This window comes from Salminus brasiliensis, chromosome 1, assembly GCF_030463535.1.
Source record: "Salminus brasiliensis chromosome 1, fSalBra1.hap2, whole genome shotgun sequence".
Classification (NCBI taxonomy): Eukaryota; Metazoa; Chordata; class Actinopteri; order Characiformes; family Bryconidae; genus Salminus; species Salminus brasiliensis.
The window spans coordinates 68,884,161-68,907,958 of NC_132878.1; the positions used below are offsets into that span (position 1 = coordinate 68,884,161).

The 23,798-nt window shown below is 41.0% G+C and overlaps 1 protein-coding gene across 2 annotated transcripts; it reads left to right on the top strand.

Annotated features, from left to right (window-relative positions):
• Positions 1-129: 129 nt before the first annotated feature.
• stxbp6l (syntaxin binding protein 6 (amisyn), like) lies at positions 130-8,855 on the top strand. Of its 2 annotated transcripts, none has more exons than XM_072656830.1 (7): positions 130-220; positions 1,389-1,562; positions 2,374-2,504; positions 2,592-2,859; positions 3,361-3,468; positions 5,640-5,898; positions 7,027-8,855. In XM_072656830.1, the coding sequence occupies exons 2-7, from the start codon at positions 1,406-1,408 to the stop codon at positions 7,034-7,036; spliced, it is 933 nt and encodes a 310-aa protein (XP_072512931.1). In that variant the 5' UTR covers positions 130-220; positions 1,389-1,405; the 3' UTR covers positions 7,037-8,855. The 2 variants fall into 2 exon arrangements, with proteins under 2 accessions (XP_072512931.1, XP_072512939.1); XM_072656838.1 differs by having other exon boundaries at positions 5,805-5,898.
• The last annotated feature ends 14,943 nt before the right edge of the window (positions 8,856-23,798 follow it).

A 23,798-nucleotide genomic window follows, 5' to 3' on the forward strand; every position in this document is an offset into this window, starting at 1 on the left:
TCAATGAACCCAAAACATTTTGTTGATTTGTTTCATTTGAATGCAGATCTCTGAACACTGGTGACGTCACACACATTCAGCACGTGATTACAGCTGCCTACTGTGCACTCACCCAATCACACGACACAGGGGTAGCTGGGGGGTGGGAGGGGGCTCCTGTGAGAAGCTTTAAGAAAGCTGCAGCTCTAGGAAGAAGCAGGAGATCAGAAAGAGCTGCCAGGTAAAAGATTTTTTGCGTGTGTGGGGCTGTCTATGTGTGAATAAGTGACTCTAATACACTAACATGAGAGTCCTGCTAACTGTGGGTCAGTTTGGAGACTGGAATTCTAATCAGAATTTTCTAACTTCACCTTGTTCTGATTTTTTTTTTTTACCCAGTTTTACTTCTTGCCGGAATACCCCAGTGAAGGAGAAGCTCAATACTGCTGTGCATTAATAGACAAAGTGTTGATTAATAACTTTGTCTTTTGTTATCTGGTCATTTTTATTAGACTGTGGATAATGTTAATTTGGCTTGCATGACGGATGTGGACACAATGGTTGGTCTGTCCATTTCACAGCTGCTCTCTCTCTCCCTCATTGTTCTGCTGATATTGTTTTTGCACGCTCTTAAACCTAAAGCCCTAAATCCTAAAAAAAATGACCATTAGGGGACCCAAAAATAGAACTACTTTTCAAAAATGTACAATAAATACTTATTGGTAAGTACTTAAAAAGTATTTAAAGTATTTTAATTCCTTGAAATGGGTGTTTCAGATTTAATTTTTTTGTTTTGATTTTGCTTAGTGTTTCTGTGTCTGAGCTATTGTTTTGCCCTCTTTCTGCATAGTAAAATGTGACCAGCAGTGTGTTATTGCTGTGTATTATGTTATATTTAAAAAGGCAAAACTTAGTTTGGGCTCAAAAAGTAAACCTCGCACAAGGAAATGAACGCTTGCATTTTGTCCATGGCCTTTAATAATGTGATAATACAGTAATAGCATTGAAAATAAAAGTGGGCCCTGTAAGACACTCTACAAAATTGTCATGAGGATAACATGCAATTGTTTAGAGTTATTACCTGGATCAGGTGTGTTAGATTAGTATTGTAGCCAAATTCTGTAGTGCGGTAGATCTCTAGAACCAGGACTTAGACTAACAAAATATCTTATTTAAAAGCATACATCTATTTGTACCACTTGCGATTTGTAAGAACCACAGCCCTTCATTTGAATCATGTAATAAAATATATACTGCTACATGTTTTCAATGTTCAAGGCAGTTTGTGTTAAGTTCTATTGTGCCACATGCACAATATCTTAATTTTTGGCTTAAAATTTTTTCTGAGATCTAAGGTGTTCTCTCAGGTGTCATGTATATTAAAACTATCACGAAATGTGCTTTTGCAGAGGCCCTTGGCACACTGATGATGAACATCCAGTCCGCCATCAGCAGGGAAATCTTTGCCCCGCAAGACGAGAAGTTACTGGTAGCAATCGAGGTGAACAAGAGGAAGAAGAGGAGGCTGCCCTTCCTTACAGCTGGAAGGAAGAGAGACTATGTTACCTTCCTCTGCTTGTCAGGTAAGCCACTGCTCCTCTTGTAGTAAAATTCTACCTCGTTTTCCCCCTCGCCCCAAACTGCAGCCATGCACAGATTACATGATTTGTAGCCAGATTTTTCTAACAAGCGGAGGCAAATTGATCAATGGTAGAGAAACTGGTGGATGTGAGAAGGGAAAGTCGATTAGCGATTAGAGGTGACGCTCCCTCCACCACTTAAGGAATCATTTTTATGCCTTTTAGCTTTATGTTTTCAGGAAACCCAGCTTTGAACCCAGGACAATTCTGCCGGAATCCAGAATTCTGCTGGGCAACTGTCAAAGACATTCAGTCATAATCCAAAATTTCACCCTGATGAAGAAATTGCAGAACCCAGATACATCTGCAGGATTCCAGCAGGATTTAAACATTCCTTTAAAAATCACTCTGGATGTAAACCCTTATAATGTGGAGATTCTGGTGGGAGATTCTTCGAAACTTTCTAGGCCAATACCACATTCTTGGAGGGTCTAGTGAAGACCTGTAGGACTTAGATTCCTGGAAGAGAACAGAACAGTGAAAATTCTATTTCCCTACAGAAACATCCTTTACACTGTTTCTGCAGGAGTCTTATTCAAGAAAATCCACATGATGCAAGGTATATTTATGGCTGGTGTGATTTTGGAGAATCCTGCAGAACATGTTAGACTCCTGCAGGGATGCTGTGGTTCTGTGTAGACTCTTACCTATAGAACTTTCTAATACCTGGTGGACACCATCATTGTTTCTTCACAAAGATTTACGTTCCTGCAGGACTTTCTGATATTCTTCTAAATTCTTCTAAACCCTGCAGTTACAAATAAGCGACCTGCTCAAGTCTTCATCACAAAGGTGAAGCAGTATCCTGGCTCTCCACGCTTTGCCAAGCGTTCCCAGTGGTCTGTGTCGCAGCTCCGTCGGGTAGACGGCATTAACCCCAACAAGGTTTCTCTAGCCACACTCCTAACTTTATTTCTTTATTACTGCATGTGTTCCATTCTTGATTTGACTAATCATTGTGATTGTTTTCAGGACACTCCAGAGTTTGATCTGGGGTTTGACCACAACTATGACCAGTGGGTAGCTGGCTCGGCTGCAGAGAAGTGCATGTTTGTGCAGATTCTCTACCATGCCTGCCAGAACTACTGGGAGGGAAGGCTTGGGCTCGGGGCTGCTGGGGATCAGAAAGGCCCTGCAACCTCAGGGGACCAGCCAGCTGTTCCAGGACCAGTGGAACGGAAAAAGGTTCCAGCTCCACGACCAACAGAGTTCGTCAACTGCCAGTCCAAACTAATGGGAGGTACGGTCTTCATAAAACTTCTTATAGACAGTTTGACAAAAAATAGGCACACTTCAGGCATCAGATTTTTGCTATTTTTAGAAAAAGCGATTTTCAATACTACTGAAAATGGCTTATTTCACACCCTTTTGTGGTGGTATGTAGAACCGTTTTTACAATCAATCTCTGCAAAGATCTATTTACTGTAGATTGTCTTTTATATAACAAAAGTCATTTTACCATGTGGAGAGTCATTTAGGAGCCATTTAAGCATACAATATGGTTTGTTGAGTCTCAATTCTAGATAGAATCTCTGCTAAAAAGAACAAACAAACAAACAAAACTTAATTTTTGGTGTTGGATGGGAACTGGCAGTACTGGCCTTCCTTCAGGAGAGCCCTGGAAATTGTTAAGCTAACACACACGTATTTGTTTATTTGTATAATGTAAACTTTACAGTTACCATAAAACCACTTGCCTAATTGTTCTCTACTAGCCTTGTTTGTTTGTTTACTGTTATAGATGCCTGTTCTGTAAACATGGTCATCTACCGCTGTAAGATTTTCCTGAACCGAATGAAGAACACAATGATTGCAAGTCAAAGCCAGCTTCAAATCGCTGGCCTAAGAGGTAAGCCAGAGCATTTGCTTTGCTTGTTTATTGTTTTATTTTAGTTTCCCTAATCCGAGCACACCTGAGCCAAGAAGCTCTGAACAAGCTCTGAGAACTGGATTAGGAAAAAAAGCACTAAGGCACTGTAGGCCACATGTCACATTGATTTCCCTACAGTTTTTAGGCACGTGCCTTAGTGTTTAGCTTAATGGTTTTAAATAACTTTGCACATTAATACCAACATAAAACGCTAATTCAAATCTGGACCAACCCCTCATTATTTAAGTCAGTAGGCAAAGCCTGACTTTAATTTTAGTACTGTGAGACTGGCTTCCGGTCCCAACAACCAGGTACTCTGCCTGACCACAGCTGATGTGCTGATCTGCTGTTGTGCAGAGGACTCAACCCACAAAAGGCCACCGGACTGGACAAGATACTTGTCTAGTAATAAGAATGTGCTGACCAGCTGACAGATGTTCTCACTGACATCTTTAACATCTCTCTGATAAGCACAGTCATCCGAACATGTATCAAGACCACCAACATCCTCTCTGTGCCTAAGAAGTTTATAGTGTCCTGCCTTAGTGACCATTATCCTGTTGCACTTACACTTACTATGAACTGCTTTAAGAGGCATATCATAAGGCAGGATGATTCAGCAGCCCTCTTCACTGGACCCTCTGCAGTTTGATATAATCAAAACTGTTCATCTGACTATGCTATATTCACTACGCTCCTTCTTGCCCACTCCCATCTGGACAATATAGACACTTACATCAGAATGCTGTTCATAGACTTCAGTTGATCCTTCAACAGTGTCATCTGACAACATAGAATCTGAAAACTGACCCTACTGGGCCTGAACGTATGTCTTTGTAAATGGATCCTGGATTTGCGGACTGGGAGACCTAAGTCAGGGTTCCAGCACCCTCACGCTGGGCAATGGTGCCCCCCAGGGCTGTGTGCTTAGTCCACCATTGTTCACTCTGCTGACTCACCACTCATGTGGTGCAAAGTACAGTTTAAATCGTTGTTTTTTTTATTACAAGACCATGGTTTGTCTTATTAGCAGGAACAAGGAACAATGAACAGCAACCTTAAAAAAAATAAACAGATGACAATTGACTTCAGGAGAGTATGTGGTGACCACTCCCCGGTGACGTCAATGGATCTGTTGTAGACATTAAGAACACCAAGGAACTTGGTGTTCTTAATGTCTACAACAGATCCATTGCAGAAAAAACTCATCTGGTCCTTCTATTTCAGCTTCATTGACAAGAAAGCACAGCAGTATCTCTACTGCCTGCGGAGAAAGAGGAAAGCTCACCCCGCCTCCCTCTCCTCACTATGTTCTATAGAGAGACTGTAGAAAGCACTGAACAGAACAGCTTCATCACTGTCTGGTTTCTGACCGCAGCCCCTATGGTGGACAGTGTGGAAAGTTCTGAAACAGACCTTACAGGGCTTATTTGTGTTTGGGCCCTGCATATTGCCGCTTGCAGTTCTTCTTCTTTTTATGAAGTGTGAATGAACCTTTTGCTTTAGGCGAGTGGTAAAATCAGGTGTGTTGAGTTGAGAGAATAGCTGTTCAGAGCAGTGGGTCCCCAGGAGTACCGTGCTTTATGTGGAAGTGATTGGTTCCACATAAAGTAAGGATTGGGGTGAGGGGGGTGACGAAGTCTATGTGAGCGAAGAGCTGTTCCTCGGCGGTGGCTGGCTGTTTAGATCTCTCTGACAGCGCTCTGATGGAGAAAGGCTCCATTACCACAGTTCAGAGGATACTTTGTTCTGGAGGGTGAGCGAGGACACAAAGCCAGTCGTGAGTGTGTGTGTTGGGGTGGGGGGTGGGGGTGTTAACTGGCACGGGGCTTCACGCCGGCCTCTTGAAGTGTAATGGATGGGAGAGGTGCCAGGCTGAAGAAAAACACAGTGACAAGTCTTACACGCACCTCCGCAACATTAATTAATCTCCTGAATGAACAGTGAATGGCGATATACAGTGAGCTATCAGTAGTGTGGGGACAGTGAGTAGAACTATAAAGGCGGGGGTTCTAATAAAGTGACCAGTGAATGAAATTATATAAGTGGGCATTTTATTAGAAACCCCAAGCTTGTGCTACCTCTTACTGATCACTTAATTATAAATAATTCTAAAGTGACTGATAGTTTGAATCTTTCTGTCATTTCAGCCCCCACTGCTAAAGCCTCCACTGGTAAAGCTCCCGCTGCTAAAGCCTCCACCGCTAAAGCCTCCACCGCTAAAGCCTCCACTGTTAAAGCCTCCACCGCTAAAGCCTCCACCGCTAAGGCCCCCACTACTAAAATGTCCAGGCCTTTCTCCTCTCCTCCACCAGAAAGGAGTGTGGGTAGCGTAGTTCGAAGGGCCAGTCAGGTGCTGACAGACCGTGGAGACTTCAGGATTGCCAAACAAGTTGCAAAACCAAGAAGGTAAGTGTATAAATACAACACAGTAGAAATAGAAATTTGCTAAATATTTATTATTGTTGACTACAATCTCAAAAAATTGTCCCGCCCGCCTGGGTGTACGCTTGCAAATTTGCTTTTTCCACCAATATAAATTTAGTTGATTTTTTTATATTTGATTTAATTCCAAATCAATAATGTATATGATGTTAAACAGGTTCTTTTAAATAAGAACGTATGTAAACACTGTTAACATATAAAGTCCATATAGAATCTAATCTGTAAAAACACCTTGTTTTGAATTCAGCGTGTTTGTGCAACGCTTTATGTATGTGATAAATATTCAGCAATTTAGCTTTACAGCAAGCTCTGCAACTGTTTAGCTCCACCCATTCAGACTACATAAGTTTAGCCCCACATATTTAACGCTGACAATTTAACCCCAATTTGTCTAAAGCAGTTTAGTCACATCCAGTTAACCTGCAGAAGTTTAGCCACACCCATTCAGCCTAGAGCAGTTTAGCTCCACCCATTCAGACTACATAAATTTAGCTCCACCTAGTCAACCCCAGGACAGTTTAACCCTGCCCAGTATGTCTAAAGCAGTTTAGCCCCATCCAGTTAACCTGCAGTAGTTTAGCCACACCCATTCAGCCTAGAGCAGTTTAGCTCCACCCATTCAGACTACATGAGTGTAGCCCCACCTAGTCAACCCTATGACAGTTTAACCCCACCCAGTATGTCTAAGGCAGTTTAGCCCAATCCAGTTTGCCCAAAGTAGTTTCGCCACACCCATTCAGCCTAGAGCAGTTTAGTTCCACCCATTCAGACTGCATGAGTTTACCCCCACTCTTTCAGCCTACAGCAGTTTAGCCCCACTTATTTAGCCTACAGCAGTTTAGCCCCACCTACTCATCCTACAGCAGTTTACCACCACTCACTCGTCTTACTGCATTTTACCCCTAGCTGTTCAGCCTTCAGCAGTTTAGCCCCACTCATTTAGCCTAAATGCTTTTATACTGATGTACAATGGCTATAAAGAATAATCTTAAAATTAATATGGAATCTTTTTGAGTAGGCATGTCTGAACGTTTGGCTGAATTATATTGTTCGACTTTGTGTTGCATTCTGTGTCTTCTTCTCTGCCCCTAGTTTGCCTTAAATGGATCAGATGCCCTGTCCAGCACACTTCTAATCTCCTTTTCTTTGACCTGTATGCCATTTTTGAGGCTCCACCCTCTCCTCTGGGATCTATCTAACACACTGCCCTCGACAGGACTGGACTGGACTCATGTACTGCTTGTGTCTCTGAATGTCTCTTCAGTTCTCTGGGTCCAGTATCCCAAAAGCTTTGTGGTATTAGGATCATCTTAACTGCTAGAGAGAGTGTTTTGTGTGATGCTTGTTCCACCATTTGTGCTTAAGAGGCTTTTGGGAATATCAACCCTGGATGGTGTCACTGTGTGTTGGCCTTTCTGGCACTAGGGGTCAGCATTGCTTTGCAAGGGAAGGTTAGTTTAGCCTGTAAGGGAGGAGGAGACTCCAGTCACAGCAGGAAAAATGACTTTCTCATACCCTTGATTGCAGAAGAAGCAATGAATGAGCAGGTGTCCCAATACTTTGTCTGACTAATAAAGGTTAGTTTAGCCTTAAGTGTTTGAATTGTTTTGGCTTGGGTTTAAAGAAGCTAGCTCTGTGTAATCTGCTTTTAAAGAATGGAAGGATCCCAAGGATGTCACTGGACATGATTTTAGTCTGACTTGTGTAATATTTGCTGCATAACTGCTATGTTCAGATACAGTTTGAATGGTGGCTGGAGGCTGCTGCTGGCTTTTCCTCCTGAGGATGACCTGTTTGGGCTTTTTATTTTGATTAGTGTCAGTTTCTTTTATTTTATCAGGACAACAGGCATTGCTGAATGCTGAATTTGCACTTAAAAAAAAAAAAAAATGAAAGTATGTTTGTATAGTTTTAGTTTATTTCGCTATGTAGCATGATTCAACAGGCCGCTGGGTTCCAGTTCCAGCATTGAGGAGAGGTAGAAGAGGGTTAATGAGTTTAGTAATAGCAATAATAATAATAATAATAATAATGTTAATGGATTTTATTTATAGAGCACCTTTTTGTATTTACAAGAATATGAAAAAAGCAGATTGTTAAAATACAAAAGAAAAAACAACTAAAGATAACCTCCTTTAAATTATGAATCCACTAAGAACAAACAAAAACAGGAAAAAAAAAATGTAGAGGGCAAAAATTAACAAAAAATTAATTAGTAGATGTTTCACTTTGAAACCAGTGACTTTAGATTGTGTTCAGCTACAGGTGCTGCTGATTTGGAGCCCTAGTGAACACCAGTTACCAACTAATATCACTTTATAATGTGTGCTGGACTGTGTTCTAGAGCTGACCTGTATTAAAAGTCTATTGAAAGTTCATCAAACGTTTGTGGACGCCTAGATTTTCAACATATATTTTTTTAACATTTCCTCCAATAAATTACCATATAAAGCAAGGCTAAATAATACCACATGCCTTACTTAGCAGCTTAGCATACTTTAATTGTGTTTAGTCAAAAATATATACTGGGATATTGAATTCCTTTTAAATAAACCTAAAAAGTCAATGTCCGCAAACTTTTGGCAGGCAGCGTATATACCAGATCAAGCTGTTCGTATTCTGACTTAGTCTTTATCAGTATGTATGTGCCAAATGATTTTTGATGATGCGTGTGCCTTAGGCATTAATAACTATATGTACTTTAAACTGGTCCGGGGTCATCTATTAACGCTCCAAACACTAATGAATGTCGTCAGGTGTAAAAGACTCAGAGTGTGTGTTAAGAAGCGGAAGTACTGTGTTGTTGTTTTGTGTGTAACTGTAATAACTGAATTGTGCTGTAATGGTTGTTGTCTTTGTCCGTGTCTCAGGTAAACACACCTGTCTGACTGTTAACACTCCTCTGTACGTAAGTAAATGTAAAGAGAAACCTATGTGTGACATCTTTTCTTTTAAAGGCTGTGTTTGTGAATTTGTCAGGACTAAAACATGCAAGGTAACATTTCAGTACCCAGGGCTCCCACTGCGCTGCCACACTGCGGCCACCAGGGTTGGGAGTCTGTTCCACCCATTTACATCCACTGAGGCAAAACATTAGGACCCCCTACTTAATATGCTGTTGTCTGTCCCTTTTCAGACCACCATCAGTAAGTACTCACCACTGCTGAACGGGAGCCTGATGCGAGCCTAGCTATGTGTGAATTTATTCATGGTACAAAATAATAAGCGCAGTAACATGATATAGTTGAGTGAACAGTGTAATGAGGCTCTACCACATACTGTACATGGTAAATTAGGCGAAAACAACCTGAGAATGAATCCTGGTAGATAGGGACTAAGAGAGAGTGAGAGATCTCCAAAGAATCGCTTCCTTACTGTACACTCTTAAAAATGAATGTGCTGCAATTGCTTCTTTGAGTGATTCCACAGTAGAACCATCCGTGGTTCCATAAGGAACCATGTTTTTCATAGAGATGTGTATGCGTACCTTGACGTAAAGGTTCTTTATCAATTTAAAGGACAAAATGCTTCTTTATGCAACCAAAAGTGGTTATTCTGTGGCATCAAAGAACTATTTGTAGCATCTTTATTTTCTTACACTTTACTCTATCCTGTCTCTCCAAGCCATTGTCTCTGCCTGTAAAACTTGAATATTCTTCTGTTCATCTGACTAAACTGTTATGAATTTAAACAAGAGCTGTTTCAACCAACCAATCCAAAGTAGCCATGTGAGAGCATTAGAAATAAACTGGGCAGAAATAGTATTCACAGGATGAGGATAGGATTGTGACCACTGCTAACCAGGACAGACATTAAGCCTCATCTCAAATACACCAAAAACACCTTGATGGACTCCTTAAAGCTGTTGGAATAATGTCTTGTAAACTGATTAGATGGAAGTGAGCTGTTAAGATAGGCTAACATAGCATTCCTCAATAATATCATCATACCAACTGCCAAGCACAGGGCTGGTTATGTGATTGTATATAGAGGCTTCAGGGCTTGAGTGACTTTAACGGCTGTTTAATGGAACAATGAAGTCTGCTCTCTACCAGAGAATCCTGCAGGGAATGTCTGGTCATCTGTTTCTGATTTGAAGCTCAAGCACAATCAGGATTTTTAGCAAGATATCAATTTGAAGCACAAGCGCAAGTTAGCCTCAAACAGCAGAAGGGTTTTCATGTGGCCTAGTCAAAGTCCTGAGATGCTGCGGCATTACAGTGACGTGAATGACTGAGCACCAGTCACTGGATGTCTTGGGTTATTAGTAACTGCTTCAACAGGAGAATGAAGGATCATCAAGAAGGGGCAAATACTTTTTCATGGCATTGTAGGTACCTACCTGATGCAGTGACTATAACGCCTTAATTAAATCCCAGATCTACTAGGCAGCGGTTTATTGGGAAAAGGTCTTAATCAGGTGCTGCAGCAGCTGACCCTCACACCCTCTCTGCAGTGACCAAGTGGGGATTAATTACTGCATGCAGCGTAATCTGATAGATGATTATTGTATGATCTATGAAGCAGAAAGGCTTTCCAGTAATCGATCAGCGTGATTTAGTATTGCTCCTAAGCTCTGTGGACAGTATTATTGACAGCAGAGATGCCCTCTGACCGCCAGATGGGCAGAGTTTCGGCAGCGATTAAAGAGTGTAAATCCTTCAGGTTTAACATCATCCTGCTGACCCCTTCCTGACCTCTGAGAAGGAATCATTTTTCAAGAGCGTATATAGAACCATTTATTAATATGGCTATACAGAAGGTTTTTTCACTAATCAGAAGAACCCTTTAACCAGGCAAATAACCAGATTTTTTTATTGTCATGGTTATATGATGAACTATTGCTTTTATTGAAGAAACCTTAAACAAATATTTTTTATTTAAGGGTATCTGCTGATCAGCCATAACATTAGTACCACTGACATCTAATAAGAGGTGGATATATAAAGGCTGCAAGTGAACAGTCAGTTCCTAAAGGTGATATGTTGTTAAAAGCAGGACAAATGGACAAGCAAAAGAATCTGCACCACTTTATCAAAGACCAAACTGATGGCTAGACGACTGGGTCAGAACATCTCCAATACATCAGACAGGTTTTGTGTTTTTTGTGTTTGTGTTGTGTTCAGTACCGACCAAAAGTGCTTGAAGAAAGAACAACCGGTGAACTGCAGACTGGATCATGGGCACTTCAGGCTTTGAAGTGATCTATGAAGGTCCCACCTCACAACTTACAGGACGTAAAGCATCTGTTGTTAATGTCTTGGAGCCAGATACTACAGGACACCTTCAGGTCTAGAATGGTCAGCTCTACTGTGGTGGCACAAGGGGGACCTACTCAACATAAGACAAGTGGTAATAATGTTATGGCTGATTGGTGTATGTGTAACACAGTGGTTTTCAATCTGTGGACTGCCCCTTAGTGGGCCATCATGGTACTGCTAGGTCTTTTTTTTTTCTTTTTTCTTTTTATTATATATGAGAAGCACCTCATTGACCTGGCTTGTAACTCAGGGTGAAGATTCTCCACAAGCTGATGTTAGTACTCAACATATTTTGGTGCTTCTCATCAGCGTCACTGCGTGTCCTTGCTTTTACCATAAAAGTTTATATAAACATTTAACCAAACATCTATTTAAATATGAGAAGTCTAAGATTCTTACTGTGAAAAATATAACATCATAGTTTGAGCTCGTTGGTTGGTCTGACAAAGCCAATGCAGCTAGATAGTTACCATATGCTTTTATCTTCTGAGCAAAAGAATATATACATTAAATGTTTTTTGGCAATGACTGTATAGAATGGTTCCATCATGGGTCAACACAGAAGGATCTCTCTCTCTCTCTCTCTCTCTCTCTCTGTTTCAGACCAACATTATGTTCTGATACGAATATGAGTGAAAAAATCCAATTTGTATTGCAGGAGCAAATACAGGAGAGCGGGGGAGTGGGGGATTAAGGCCAGATGCTTGGAAACCAGAGAAGTGGGACAGGAGTGTGTGTGTGTGAATGTGTGTGTGTGTGTGTGTGTGTGTGTGTGTGTGTGTGTGTGTGTATGTTGGCCCATTCAGGTCCCCATCACTGTAGCTCGGTGATGGTCCTCCACAGAGATGGTTTAATCCTGACAGGTTGACAGAGGCTGCGCTGAATTTAGCTGGAGGTGTTTCAGGTTTTTAGGATTCATCTGTTACCTTAAAGTGACAGTTTAGAATAAACACTATCCCTAAGATAACAAATAACAAATGAAGCTTTAATAACATTAATATCCAGAATGAAGCTCTAATAACATTAATATCCAGAATGAAGCTCTAATATCATTAATATCCAGAATGAAGCTCTAATATCATTAAAATCCAGTATGAAGCTCTAATATCATTAATTTCCAGTAGTTTAAAAGTATCTCTCTCTCTCTCTCTCTCTCTCTCTCTCTCTCTCTCTCTCTCTCTCTCTCTCTCTCTCTCTCTCTCTCACACACACACACACACACACACACACACACACACACACACACACACACACACACACACACACACACACACACACACACACACCCATATGGCACTCATTTTGCCTTAATCAAACCTCTGGTCACCTCATCCTTGAGCCCCCCTGAGACCACTGTCTGGGTCACACACCTCTCTCGCTCGCTCTCTCGCTCGCTCGCTCTCCTCCATCCCGCTCTCTCTCTGTCACTCAGGCCAATCACTGATGCTACATGTCCAGCTTCTGACACTGTCTGGTCTGGTTCTAAAATTGTTTCCCTGGGTGAGCACTTCAGGGTCTGTGTGTGTGTGTGTGTGTGTGTTTGTGTGTGTGTATATCTGCATGTGTGTGTGCATTTGTTTGTCAGGCAAAGGACAGCTTAGGTAAATAACGACCCATCTGTATTAAGCTCCTTTCAAGATCATTTCCCTAACCCTGCAGATGTTGATTTATGAAGCCACAGTTAAATGTGTTTTGTGTGTGTGTGTGTGTGTGTGTGTGTGTGTGTGTGTGTGTGTGTGTGTGTGTGTGTGTGTGTGTGTGAGAGAGAGTGTGTGACAGAGAGAGAGAGAGATGAGGTCATGGACAGGCCATAAGGGGTTAAAGGCCTGTAATATGACAAAAGAACTGTGGAGATGCAGAAATATCACTGTTAAGAGTTCTACAACAGCCCTCATAACAACACACCATCATCATAAACCCAGATGGAAACTGCAGGTTATTTTTGGGCTTTCTGCAGTGATTCAGGAGGGCAATCTACTGCTTTCTGATGATGTGTGTTTTCAGAAAATGTTTCATGTTTCTTTTTTTATTATTATTTCTGAGTGTGAACAGTCAAACCATAACTCCAACACAAACTGACAATAAATACTGTAAATACAGTTGGTTTGAAACATCCATCCACTCGTCTATCTCTTCTTATTGGTTTCATCCCAGTTACAGTTGCTGTGGGTCCAGAACCTACCTGGAAACACTAGACAAGATGTCAGTCCAGAGTACCACATTCACCCCTTCACTCACACCTAGGGTCAATTCTACACAGAGAACTCACCAACCTCCTCACAGACAGCAGACATCAGAGCGAGTGTTGAACCCTCAGCCCCTGCTGACTAGCAGTGAGCATCATCTCAATGTTGTTTTTAATTCAGTGTCCATCTGCCCTGTGTACGCATCATGCTGTGATGTAAAACAACAGAAGAGAGATGAAGGTACAAAGAGGCTAAATGGGACAACAGTATGCATTCTGTCCTCCCTGTCAGACCACCACTCCACAGGTGTGCCCAGGAAAAAGTAACAGAGCCATTCTAAGAGCAAGCATGGCTTGAACATAGTCCTGAACCCTAGTCGTCCTTAGACCAGTCACCTTGGACGTGTCAAATACTAGAAAGGCTTTGGAAGGGTCCAAGCTGGGGTGTGCCTCCATCACAGCCTGAAACCCTGCAGTACCATTAGACATGACCTCCTGGAAGAGCTGAAAGGAGGCAACTCACTCTTCCTCATTCAACTCCTTTAGCTGTTCTTCAGTCCCAGGACATCATTCCTCAGCCCTAGCAGTGTAGCCATACTCCAACAACATCTAGAGGTCATCTAGTTGATTACGGAGGGTGACAGTAGATGGGTTGGACCTTTTTTTTTCTTTTTGAGCCTTGAGCACATCTCTTCTCCAGCAGCTTTATCGGTCTTCCGAACAGCCTTTAAGGACAGTGGATGCAACTGACATGGTGGTGGTGTGTTAGTGTGTGTGCTGCTGGAGTTTTTACTGAGGGGTCCTGACCATTGGAGAACAGCATGAAAGGAGGCTAATACAGTCTGCAGAGAAACAGAAGGACTACAGTTTGTAATCATAGAACTTCAAAGTGCTCCTATATCAGGAGCTGATAAAGTGGACAATGAGTGTGAAACCAAGGAGGTGGTTTTAATGAAGTGACCAGTGTTGAGTTGTTGATGTCAGGCCTGCCCCTTTCTGCCATTATCAGAGAAAGGGTCAGCTGTGTGACTACTGGTGAGTCCTGTTCACATTAGCCAGGTCAGATCATATCTGCTAACTGAAGAGCTGCTGTGTTGGACCGTGTTGCTGTATTTGATTGGCAGCTGTAAGTCTGTGTTGTGTGATGTGTCCTCTTGGTTGCGATGAGTAATTTGTTTCATGTAGGACTGACCTCTTTACGCTTGTCTCAGAGTTTAGGCGTGATGTAGGAAAGGACACAGAGGAAAATGCTGAGGAGTAACCTAAAGCTTTCTACAGCTATAAACATGTGTTTAAGTCCCACATTCTCTGCACCACAACTGGTTGAAAAATCTTTTAAAAATGTTACATGAAAAAATGTAAAAGAGAAATAAGAATTTGTTTTACTTTAAGAATTTTACTTCTTAGACACATGAGTTAAAATAAAAGATTTGAAGAAGTGTTTTCTTCAGTGTTTTCACACATTGCAGCAGTTCTACAACTTAGGCCCACTTAAATCCCCCCGACTAAAACATCCTTAGCACTGCAGACGACTGTGTGTCCTCAGTGCCCTCTTTTTTTTTAAAATATATATATATATATATATATATATATATATATATATATATATATATATATATATATATATATATATATATATTATCACCCTAATTAAAGACTTATTCAATCAGACTGACATCAGGTGTGTTCTCTGGTACAGTTTCTATTCCAGAAAGTGGGATTTAGCACAAAGACAGATTACACAGATCCATGGATAATTCACTCTTCCACCCAGCCAGGCATGGTAATAATTAATCATCATCATCATCATCATAATAATAATACAATGTTTTTGCAGCACCTTTTTAAAAGCAGTTTTATTGATACTTCCAGAACAGTAGAACAGAAGTAAGTAAAGGATGCTAAGGTGTCCCCTGACCAATCCCTGGCAGAAAATATTTTCTTTTAGAGATTTATTTTGGTAACACAACAGTAACCATCCTACAAACACAAGGAAGAACCACTAAAGGAACCGAGACTCCAAAGGAGAACTTCCCTAGAAAGCATGAGGAGGAGCCACTAAGTGTATTTATACAGTGCCTGTATTACCAGCTGTAGTGCAATTTGGCTCTTCTCAGCATTTCCGTTTTGACTGCTATATAACAGCAGACATTTCTACACAAATGACAAGTTGTGAAATGCATGCTGATGCACTATTACATACACGTTTTGGTGTGTTAGTGTGAGTATTGGGACACAAATGCAATGTTCATGTGACCGTCCACATCGAGGTGTGGCTTCAATGTATGTACTTTGTAGACACAGGTGTGTGTTTAGGGTCACTGTCTTGCTGCATGATCCAATAGTTAAGCTTCAGTTTACAGACAGAACCTCTGACAGTCTCCATTTGCTGGTACAGTACAGAACTCCTGGGTCCATCAGTTATGGCAAGCTGCCCTAAGAGGGATGAGTTTCCTATGTTGGAACGCAGTGTTTGGTTTGTGCCAAGCATTCTCATTTTTCATGTATGTGTAAGTACCTATGTTATAATAATATAAGCTCCACATTATATAGAGTCATGTGAAAAATAAGGACACCCCATTAAAACATTTGTCTTTTTTTACATATTGAAGTATAAGAAAATTTGATTTTCAGTGAAATGGTAATATAACTAAACTAAACATCATTCTTTCAAAACATCTTTTGTCAGATGAAATGAAGGAAGTGTTATTTATTTGTAAAGAATAAAGCTAGGACATTCATTATTACTTAAAATGCCCAAAATTAGAACCAGGTGCCATGTCCCATATGTATTACATGTGTGTAATAATAACAATAATAATAATAAAGGTAATATGTCCTGTATGTATAACACACATGATATGAATGTGAATTTGTGGTTTTACTAAAGAGTTAGGACTTTTTCTAAGCAGACACAGACATACACATACGCAGAGAGAGAGAGAGAGAGAGAGAGAGAGAGAGCGAGAGAGAGAGCTGAGAATGAGAATAATGTGAAATAGATATGAATGTCCTCCTGGCACAGCTGAATTTAATCCCACTGTAAAAATAATCTGCCCTGGATTGAGGCTGTCTGTAATAAAGCATTGTGTACAGAAGAGAGATAAAAGGAGAGATTATTGTGTGTGTGTGTGTGTGTGTGTGTGTGTGTACGTGTGTGTGTACAGTGTTCCTCTTAACTACTGTACCCTGTGCGGCAGTGGATTGTGGGTAAGAGAGTTCACACAAGGCTGAGGTGGTTGTGGGGTCTGTGCTGTGTCTCTCTAAGCGCTGGCCTACTTCACCTGCAGACAGCGGCACAAGAGACACCAAATCCCATAATCCATCCTACATTGCCCAACCTGAGATGATTAAAAAGCTAAACCAGAGTAAAGCACTCTGTTTCAGACACACACACACACACACACACACACACACACACACACACACATAATGTGCTGAGTGGAGGGAGGGATATGAAACTAGAGCAGAGTGTTTTAAGGGGAGTGAGTGAAGGGCAGGATCTCTCCTCACTGTCCTCCACATAAGGTCAGCTCACAACTGTACAGACTCATGTCCAGATGTGCGTATGAGCACAGCTGCAGCACCAAATGAAGGTACAGGTCAGTGAAGAATCAAATGTACATATTTGAGGTCTGACCACAGATGCAGTCGACTAGACGTTTGCTTTTTGGTATATGCTTCATTAGCTTTTAACGCCAGATTCTAGGCTAACGTTGCTAATAAACACTGGGTGCAGAAAAATGGGGAATGATGAAGACTTGTATGTTTTAATGTCATATTCAGATGGGATTCATTTCACACTGGGATGATTCTCTTTTTCACAGGGGCTCTGTGAGTTCATTCCTGTCTGGATCAACAATGTCTGTGGTTTTCTTCGTCATCCTTTGAGAAAATGACAGCCTGAGTTACCTCTGATAATTTTAGACCCTTCCAAATTCAAATCTCTGCGCTTTTCCAGGTAGTCGCCTCACACTGACAAAAAACCAGCACGCTTTGCCTGCTGCTGCGCAGCATATTTAGTCTCCAAACACATCCAGTGGATATCAAAAGCTTTCCAAAAAAGTTCCAAAAAAAACCCCTTTTGTCTTCCAATCATATTTAACCGTACGCGTCTTTACACACTTACTGAAATCCCACTGCTGATGGACTCCCCTGCCTGTTGCATGATGGGTAACTGCAGTGGACACATTATGCTGTCAGCAGATCTGTATTGTGAGCCGTCAGGGCTGATGTTCCGGGGCATGGAGGGACGTCCTGTCACTGTCACACCGCAGCCTGTAAAGTCTTGTGTCAGCGGGACATGGTGGCATGTGTCACACCGCATGACCATCGCAGTATGGAAACAAGGACAGGGAGTTGAGGGGGCACGGAGAGATGGGGCTTTAACCTCTTTCCATAGGACCCCAAGTGTTTCCACCATTTCTGCCATTCAATCTCCCCTCCTCTGCAGAAAAAACGCAAAACCTCACTGATGTTGGAATTTTATTTAAACTCAATAAGTCTTCAACAAGGAGAGCAGACAGTGAAGAGGTTTCCTTCAGTTATTGGGACGCAGCCTCCTCTCATTTTGCAGAATGAAGGTATCTGAACTGACGTCACCGACTGAGGACATTCTGACAGACTGTTTACATGTAAAAACTGTGTCTGGACATTTCACATTTATTCATGTTACAGCCTTAAGACTTTATTTGCTATCATTTCTGAGCAGGCTTTAGAAGGTACTCTTGCTTGTTGCAACATAAGATTTCTATTGCCCGATAGAACTCTACTGGTTGACAGGTGATGTACACATATATTATATGATAACTTGATTTCTCATATAACCCCACATTTTGGAATGCTTCTTTTGGTAATCTCTGGAAAACAATCATGGAAATATCACCATTTTGGGTGTGAGGAGCAGGGGCAATGTCTGTTAAAATCAACATATCATTTACAGATGCAAATAAACCAATAATACCACAAGATCATGAAGCAAGAAACAAAACACATGTACCATCCAACTTCGCATTTTAATGATGCGTGATATTAAAAACTTGTTTTCAACCCAAAACCTTCTCAACACTATGGTAACAGTGTCTCTGGCATCAGATTGTCTATTCAAAACCATTTGGTGTACTACCTTTGAGTGAGGGAGCTTTCAGAGACTGTAAACTCCATTCACCACTACTGTAAACAATTCTGACTGGGTAGTTTCACACCCAACGGCTCTATTTCGATCCTATTCTATGACCTTGTTTACATCTTATCCATTTGTATGGATTGTATGGATTTGATGGATTTCCTCTTGAGGTTAAATGGGTTAATCAGCTGCAGGCACTTTTTCCAGAAGCTTGTGGTCTACAGAAAACAGCATGTTCCTTCTGCATTGATGTTCACACTGGGTGCTTCTGTGAATGTAGATGACGGTTGGATCGTTCAAACTGAACGTTTGGGAACCAGGGACCATCCATCAGGCTGAAGAGGGTGGGCCACATGTGTGTGTGTAGATAAGCATGTGTGTGTATTTGCTGATAGATCACCTGTGTGCTGCTGCATTAATCTTCCCTGTCGCCTGATCCAGCAAACACCACTGCCTCTTTCCTCTGAGCGAATGTAAGGGTGTGTTTTGTGTTGACCTGGACTAGGGTTGGCACCTATCAGAAATGAAAATAAGGGACGCCCACCATGGCTCCTCTGGGCCATGACCACCACGGGCCCGACTACAAACATTTTTTATCTAAGAAATGTATATATATATATATATATATATATAAAAGAATAAATGTTTTCTCTTAACTAATGTATGTATTTATTAACTATTATTCCATTAGTATGATTTGTTCTTTAAATGGCCATATATAATATTTATATAGGCTTATACTACTGCATATTAAATAAATGACCATTCATTCGACTTTAAAAACTCAACATAAATGATCAACCTAAACAATCAATCAAACCACTATAGTGTACTAAAATAAGCTATGCCCATTTTACAATTTGTCTTGTAATCATTCAATCAATCAAAATTGGTTCAATACAGGATGCAACATGTAAGTGCCAAATAAAAGATGATTCAGTATTTTATGGGACGGGTGGCAACCCTAACCTGGACTGAAGCTCAGGGCTGAGGCTCATTCTCCACACGCAGTCACACATGAGACAATGGCATTAGGGGCCTAATCCCGATTACCCCTTAAATCATTAGAGGATGTTCTAATCCTGCAGCTTTCACACTGACACCATCTCTCTCTCCCTCTCTGTTCACCAAGTCGTGACTTACAGAAACTGATCAACATGTACTCTGTATTGTGTGGAATTACCATCAGGGAAGGGACAAAAAGAGTGTACACACACTGCATGTACCCGTTGCGGTGACTTGTGTCATGTAAGCAGAGGCAAAGCTTTGATCACTGTTTGAAAATGATACTGCGCAGATCTGCACAAGCTAGTGCAGAAACAGCAAATACTCCAGATTTATCTGCTTCAGTTTAGCTCAAGAAGCGCAGTGTGGTGTGCTCACTACACTGTCCACATAACCTCCAGTGTCTACTTAACATTAGCTCTTACAGAAACTCTTCTGTTTTCCCAAAGCCAATTTTTCTCTTCTCTGTTTTTGACATTCTGACAGATTGATTACATGTAAAAACTGTGTCTTGACATTTAATTTCATTTTTATTAGGTTTATTCATGTTACAGCCATAAGACTTTATTTGCTATCATTTTTGAGCAGGCTAAGAAAATAAACTTTTGCCACTAAATGAACAAATGTACGACTTTATTGACTGATTTCTTGCATAACCCCACATTTTGGAATGCTTCTTCTGGAAATTTCTGGGAAACAATCATGGAAATATCACCACTTTGGGTGTGAGGTGCAGGGGCAATGTCTGTTAAAATCACCATATCACATACAGATGCAAATAAACCAATAATACCACAAGATCATGAAGCAAGTTTTGTTGTGACTTAAAATGCATATAGCAAGATCCATTAAAAGACAAGACTTTTAGTCAGCAAATAACTACAATCCATCCCTCGCCACTCACTTCTACCTGACTGAAGTACTTTTAGAACTGTCCTCGGTAAGCAAATTACAATCCCACTTTTCAATCATATTTCCTAAAGCAAGAGAATGGAAATCTTTGATTAAAATAAGAAATATAGAGTGTATTCATACTTTATATTTTATATTTTGATGAACAAACATATCAAATATATCCTGGTAAACACTAGCATTGTTTTATTCATTATAAATTTAGGCCGTTCAAAAGAATGTTGTCTAAACACACTTACAACTAGGCGATCTTCACATGGGGTGCTTCCTGATTGAAGATTACTCCACTCCAGTCTATGGTTAGACATTTGAGAATCATGTCATTTTGATTACATCATTGCAGCTTGTATTAAGCTTTTATTGATTTTCAATAGAAGACTCACAGCAAACAGAGCTTCAGTGTCCCACACTGTGGACATTTAGCTTACATTATATATTTAGAAATATATCTGAATGAGTGACATGTAGTTTTTTCATCAGATACTGAAGTGTTTCTAAACATGTTGAACATATTAAGGCCCAAATCCCTATTTTCTGCATTTATTTGATTATTATGTGCATGTAAACACACTTAAAGGTGAAAAGATGTGATAACTGATTTAATCATTAAAAAGGCTTTTTAGAGATCAGGTTCAGCAGCCACAAAACTAAACGAATTGATAGACTGCAGGAACCTGGATTATTCTGAACCACACCAGGAACAGCAAAATAGAACTGATCTAATTTTCTAAATCAAAGCAGCTACAGTCAGAGGGTTTGCAGTTTGAAGAGTGTGACAAATGCATTCATATAAGCCTTTTTGAAAAAGGATCTTTAAAGACTCATAAATGTGCATTTGAAAATCTGTTTTCGATTCTCAAAACAAGCCCTATTACAACAGAAATGTCTTCAGAATGTACTATTCTTGTTTACAATAATGCACTAATCTTTCATCCTGACAATCTTCGTTCATCTTCATTCTCTACACACTTAACTATTTACAGTAGAAGAACATTCGACCAGAGATGCCCAAACTTTTGCATGGCACTGTAGCAAAGCAAGCAGCAAAGTTGGCTAATCTGAGTTGATCTCCTCCTTATCCAAATAACTAGCACTGTTTACACTAATACTGAGGAGAGCGAGAGAGAGCGAGAGAGAGGGAATGTGATAGAGCTGTGGAGTGACGTAGTGATTATTAATCCTCTTAGAGGAGGAGCTGAACAAGGCTTAAACCGGGCTGTGCTCTATGTCCAGGTGTGTGCAGTTAATGTGATTGTATAATTTGAATGCAGCTGAAACATGAGTGTGCAGTTGATGACTGTTCCAGGCAGCCAGATATATCAGAAGTTCAGCCAGTATATAAGCACCATAAGCACGTTTCCATTTCACCACCATCAGTCCACAGTTGCATATCTCTACTCATTTGGCATGTAGTCATGTTTGGTCTGCAGTCTTTTAGTTTAGGCTTTAGCCATTTTGACCCACCCATTCAGCCTACAGCAGTTTAGCTCCACCCATTAAGCCTTCAGGCATTTAGTCCCACCTATTCAACCTACAGCAGTTTAGCACTACTCATTCAGCCTTCAGCCATTTAGCCCCATCCATTCAGCATACAGTGTTTTAGTTAAGCCCTACCCATGTGTTGTTGTTGTGCAGCTAATCAGAACAGAGTTCATTTACATATATCAGTCTTAAATGCATATTCTGTTTAATTGTGAGGGATGAAGAAAGGTTGCTGTAAAAATGAATTATGTGTGTGTGTGTGGGTGAGAGAGTGTGTTTGCGTGATGGACCTGGACAAACAGTTCCCTGCAAATCCTCTGTTTGTCATGGGCAGTGCAGGCAGGTCGTGTGATGGGCACACAGTGAGAGGTGGGTCATGTGACCAGCTGTGCTGTTACCATGTGGAGAGGATTAAACAGGAAGAAGGGTGAGTGGAAGGACAGGAACACACACACATGCACACACACACACACACACACACACACACACACACACACACACACACACACAGGAAGTGGTACTGAAAAGCAATGCTCACTACACAAAAAAAACTGACACATCTGGACACTTTCAGCCTCACTGTCCCATCTGGACATGTGTTATATTATCATTACTCCAATAATAAGTAAAAACTACTTCCTGTATCACTGACTCAACTAATGCCTTTAGGTTCACTGACTCACCTGGGTGCTTCCAGTTTCACTGACTCACCTGGATGCTTCCTGTTTTACTGACTCACCTGGATGCTTTTGGTTTTACTGACTCACCTGGATGCTTCCAGTTTCACTGACTCACCTGGATGCTTCCAGTTTCACTGACTCACCTGGATGCTTCCAGTTTCACTGACTCATCTGGATGCTTCCAGTTTCACTGACTCACCTGGATGCCTCCTGTTTTACTGACTCACCTAGATGCTTTTGGTTTTACTGACTCACCTGGATGCTTTCTGTTTTACTGACTCACCTGGATGCTTCTAGTTTCACTGACTCATCTGGATGCTTCCAGTTTCACTGACTCACCTGGATGCCTCCAGTTTCACTGACTCACCTGGATGCTTCCAGTTTCACTGACTCACCTGGATGCTTCAAGTTTCACTGACTCACCTGGATGCTTCCAGTTTCACTGACTCAACTGGATGCTTCAAGTTTCACTAACTCAACTGGATGCTTCCAGTTTCACTGACTCACCTGGGTGTTTCTTGGCTCACTAGCTCATCTGGATTTTTTCAGTCTCACTGATTTACTGAGTACCTCCAGTTTCACTGACTCACCTGGATGCTTCCAGTTTCACTGACTCACCTGGATGCTTCAAGTTTCACTGACTCAACTGGATGCTTCCAGTTTCACTGACTCACCTGGGTGTTTCTTGGCTCACTAGCTCATCTGGATTTTTTCAGTCTCACTGATTTACTGAGTACCTCCAGTTTCACTGACTCACCTGGATGCTTCAAGTTTCACTGACACACCTGGATGCTTCCAGTTTCACTGACTCACCTGGATGCTTCCAGTTTCACTGTCTCACCCGGTCTCTGACCTTTTGATAAAAAGCCATGCACAACCTCATATGGGTAGAAAACCCCTTTGTAAATGGTTCTAGATACACCAAAACTGTTTCATATATATATATATATATATATATATATATATATGAATGCTTATTCAACTGCATTTCATTATACATATTTAATTATATCTCATCCATAATGATTTATTTGATCAGTGCTTCAGAGAACCCTGAAGCTGCAGAGAGTCGCTGAGTGACTCTCGTAGATAAATCTGTAAAAATGGCTTATCTTCACACGCCTGATCTGCACAGGAACGTTTTCCTCAGCAACCCCGAAAGTGACGCAGCCCTGCGGCTTTAAAACTGCGCTCAAACCCAGCCTCACACACTT

What these genes read in the sequence shown, in the direction of transcription:
- stxbp6l (XM_072656830.1), top strand. Translation starts at nt 1,406, where the DNA reads ATGATGAACATCCAGTCCGCCATCAGCAGGGAAATCTTTGCCCCGCAA. An exon ending in TACCTTCCTCTGCTTGTCAG is followed by an intron (nt 1,563 to 2,373) that starts GTAAGCCACTGC and finishes TAAACCCTGCAG; the next exon opens with TTACAAATAAGCGACCTGCT. An exon ending in ACGGCATTAACCCCAACAAG is followed by an intron (nt 2,505 to 2,591) that starts GTTTCTCTAGCC and finishes GATTGTTTTCAG; the next exon opens with GACACTCCAGAGTTTGATCT.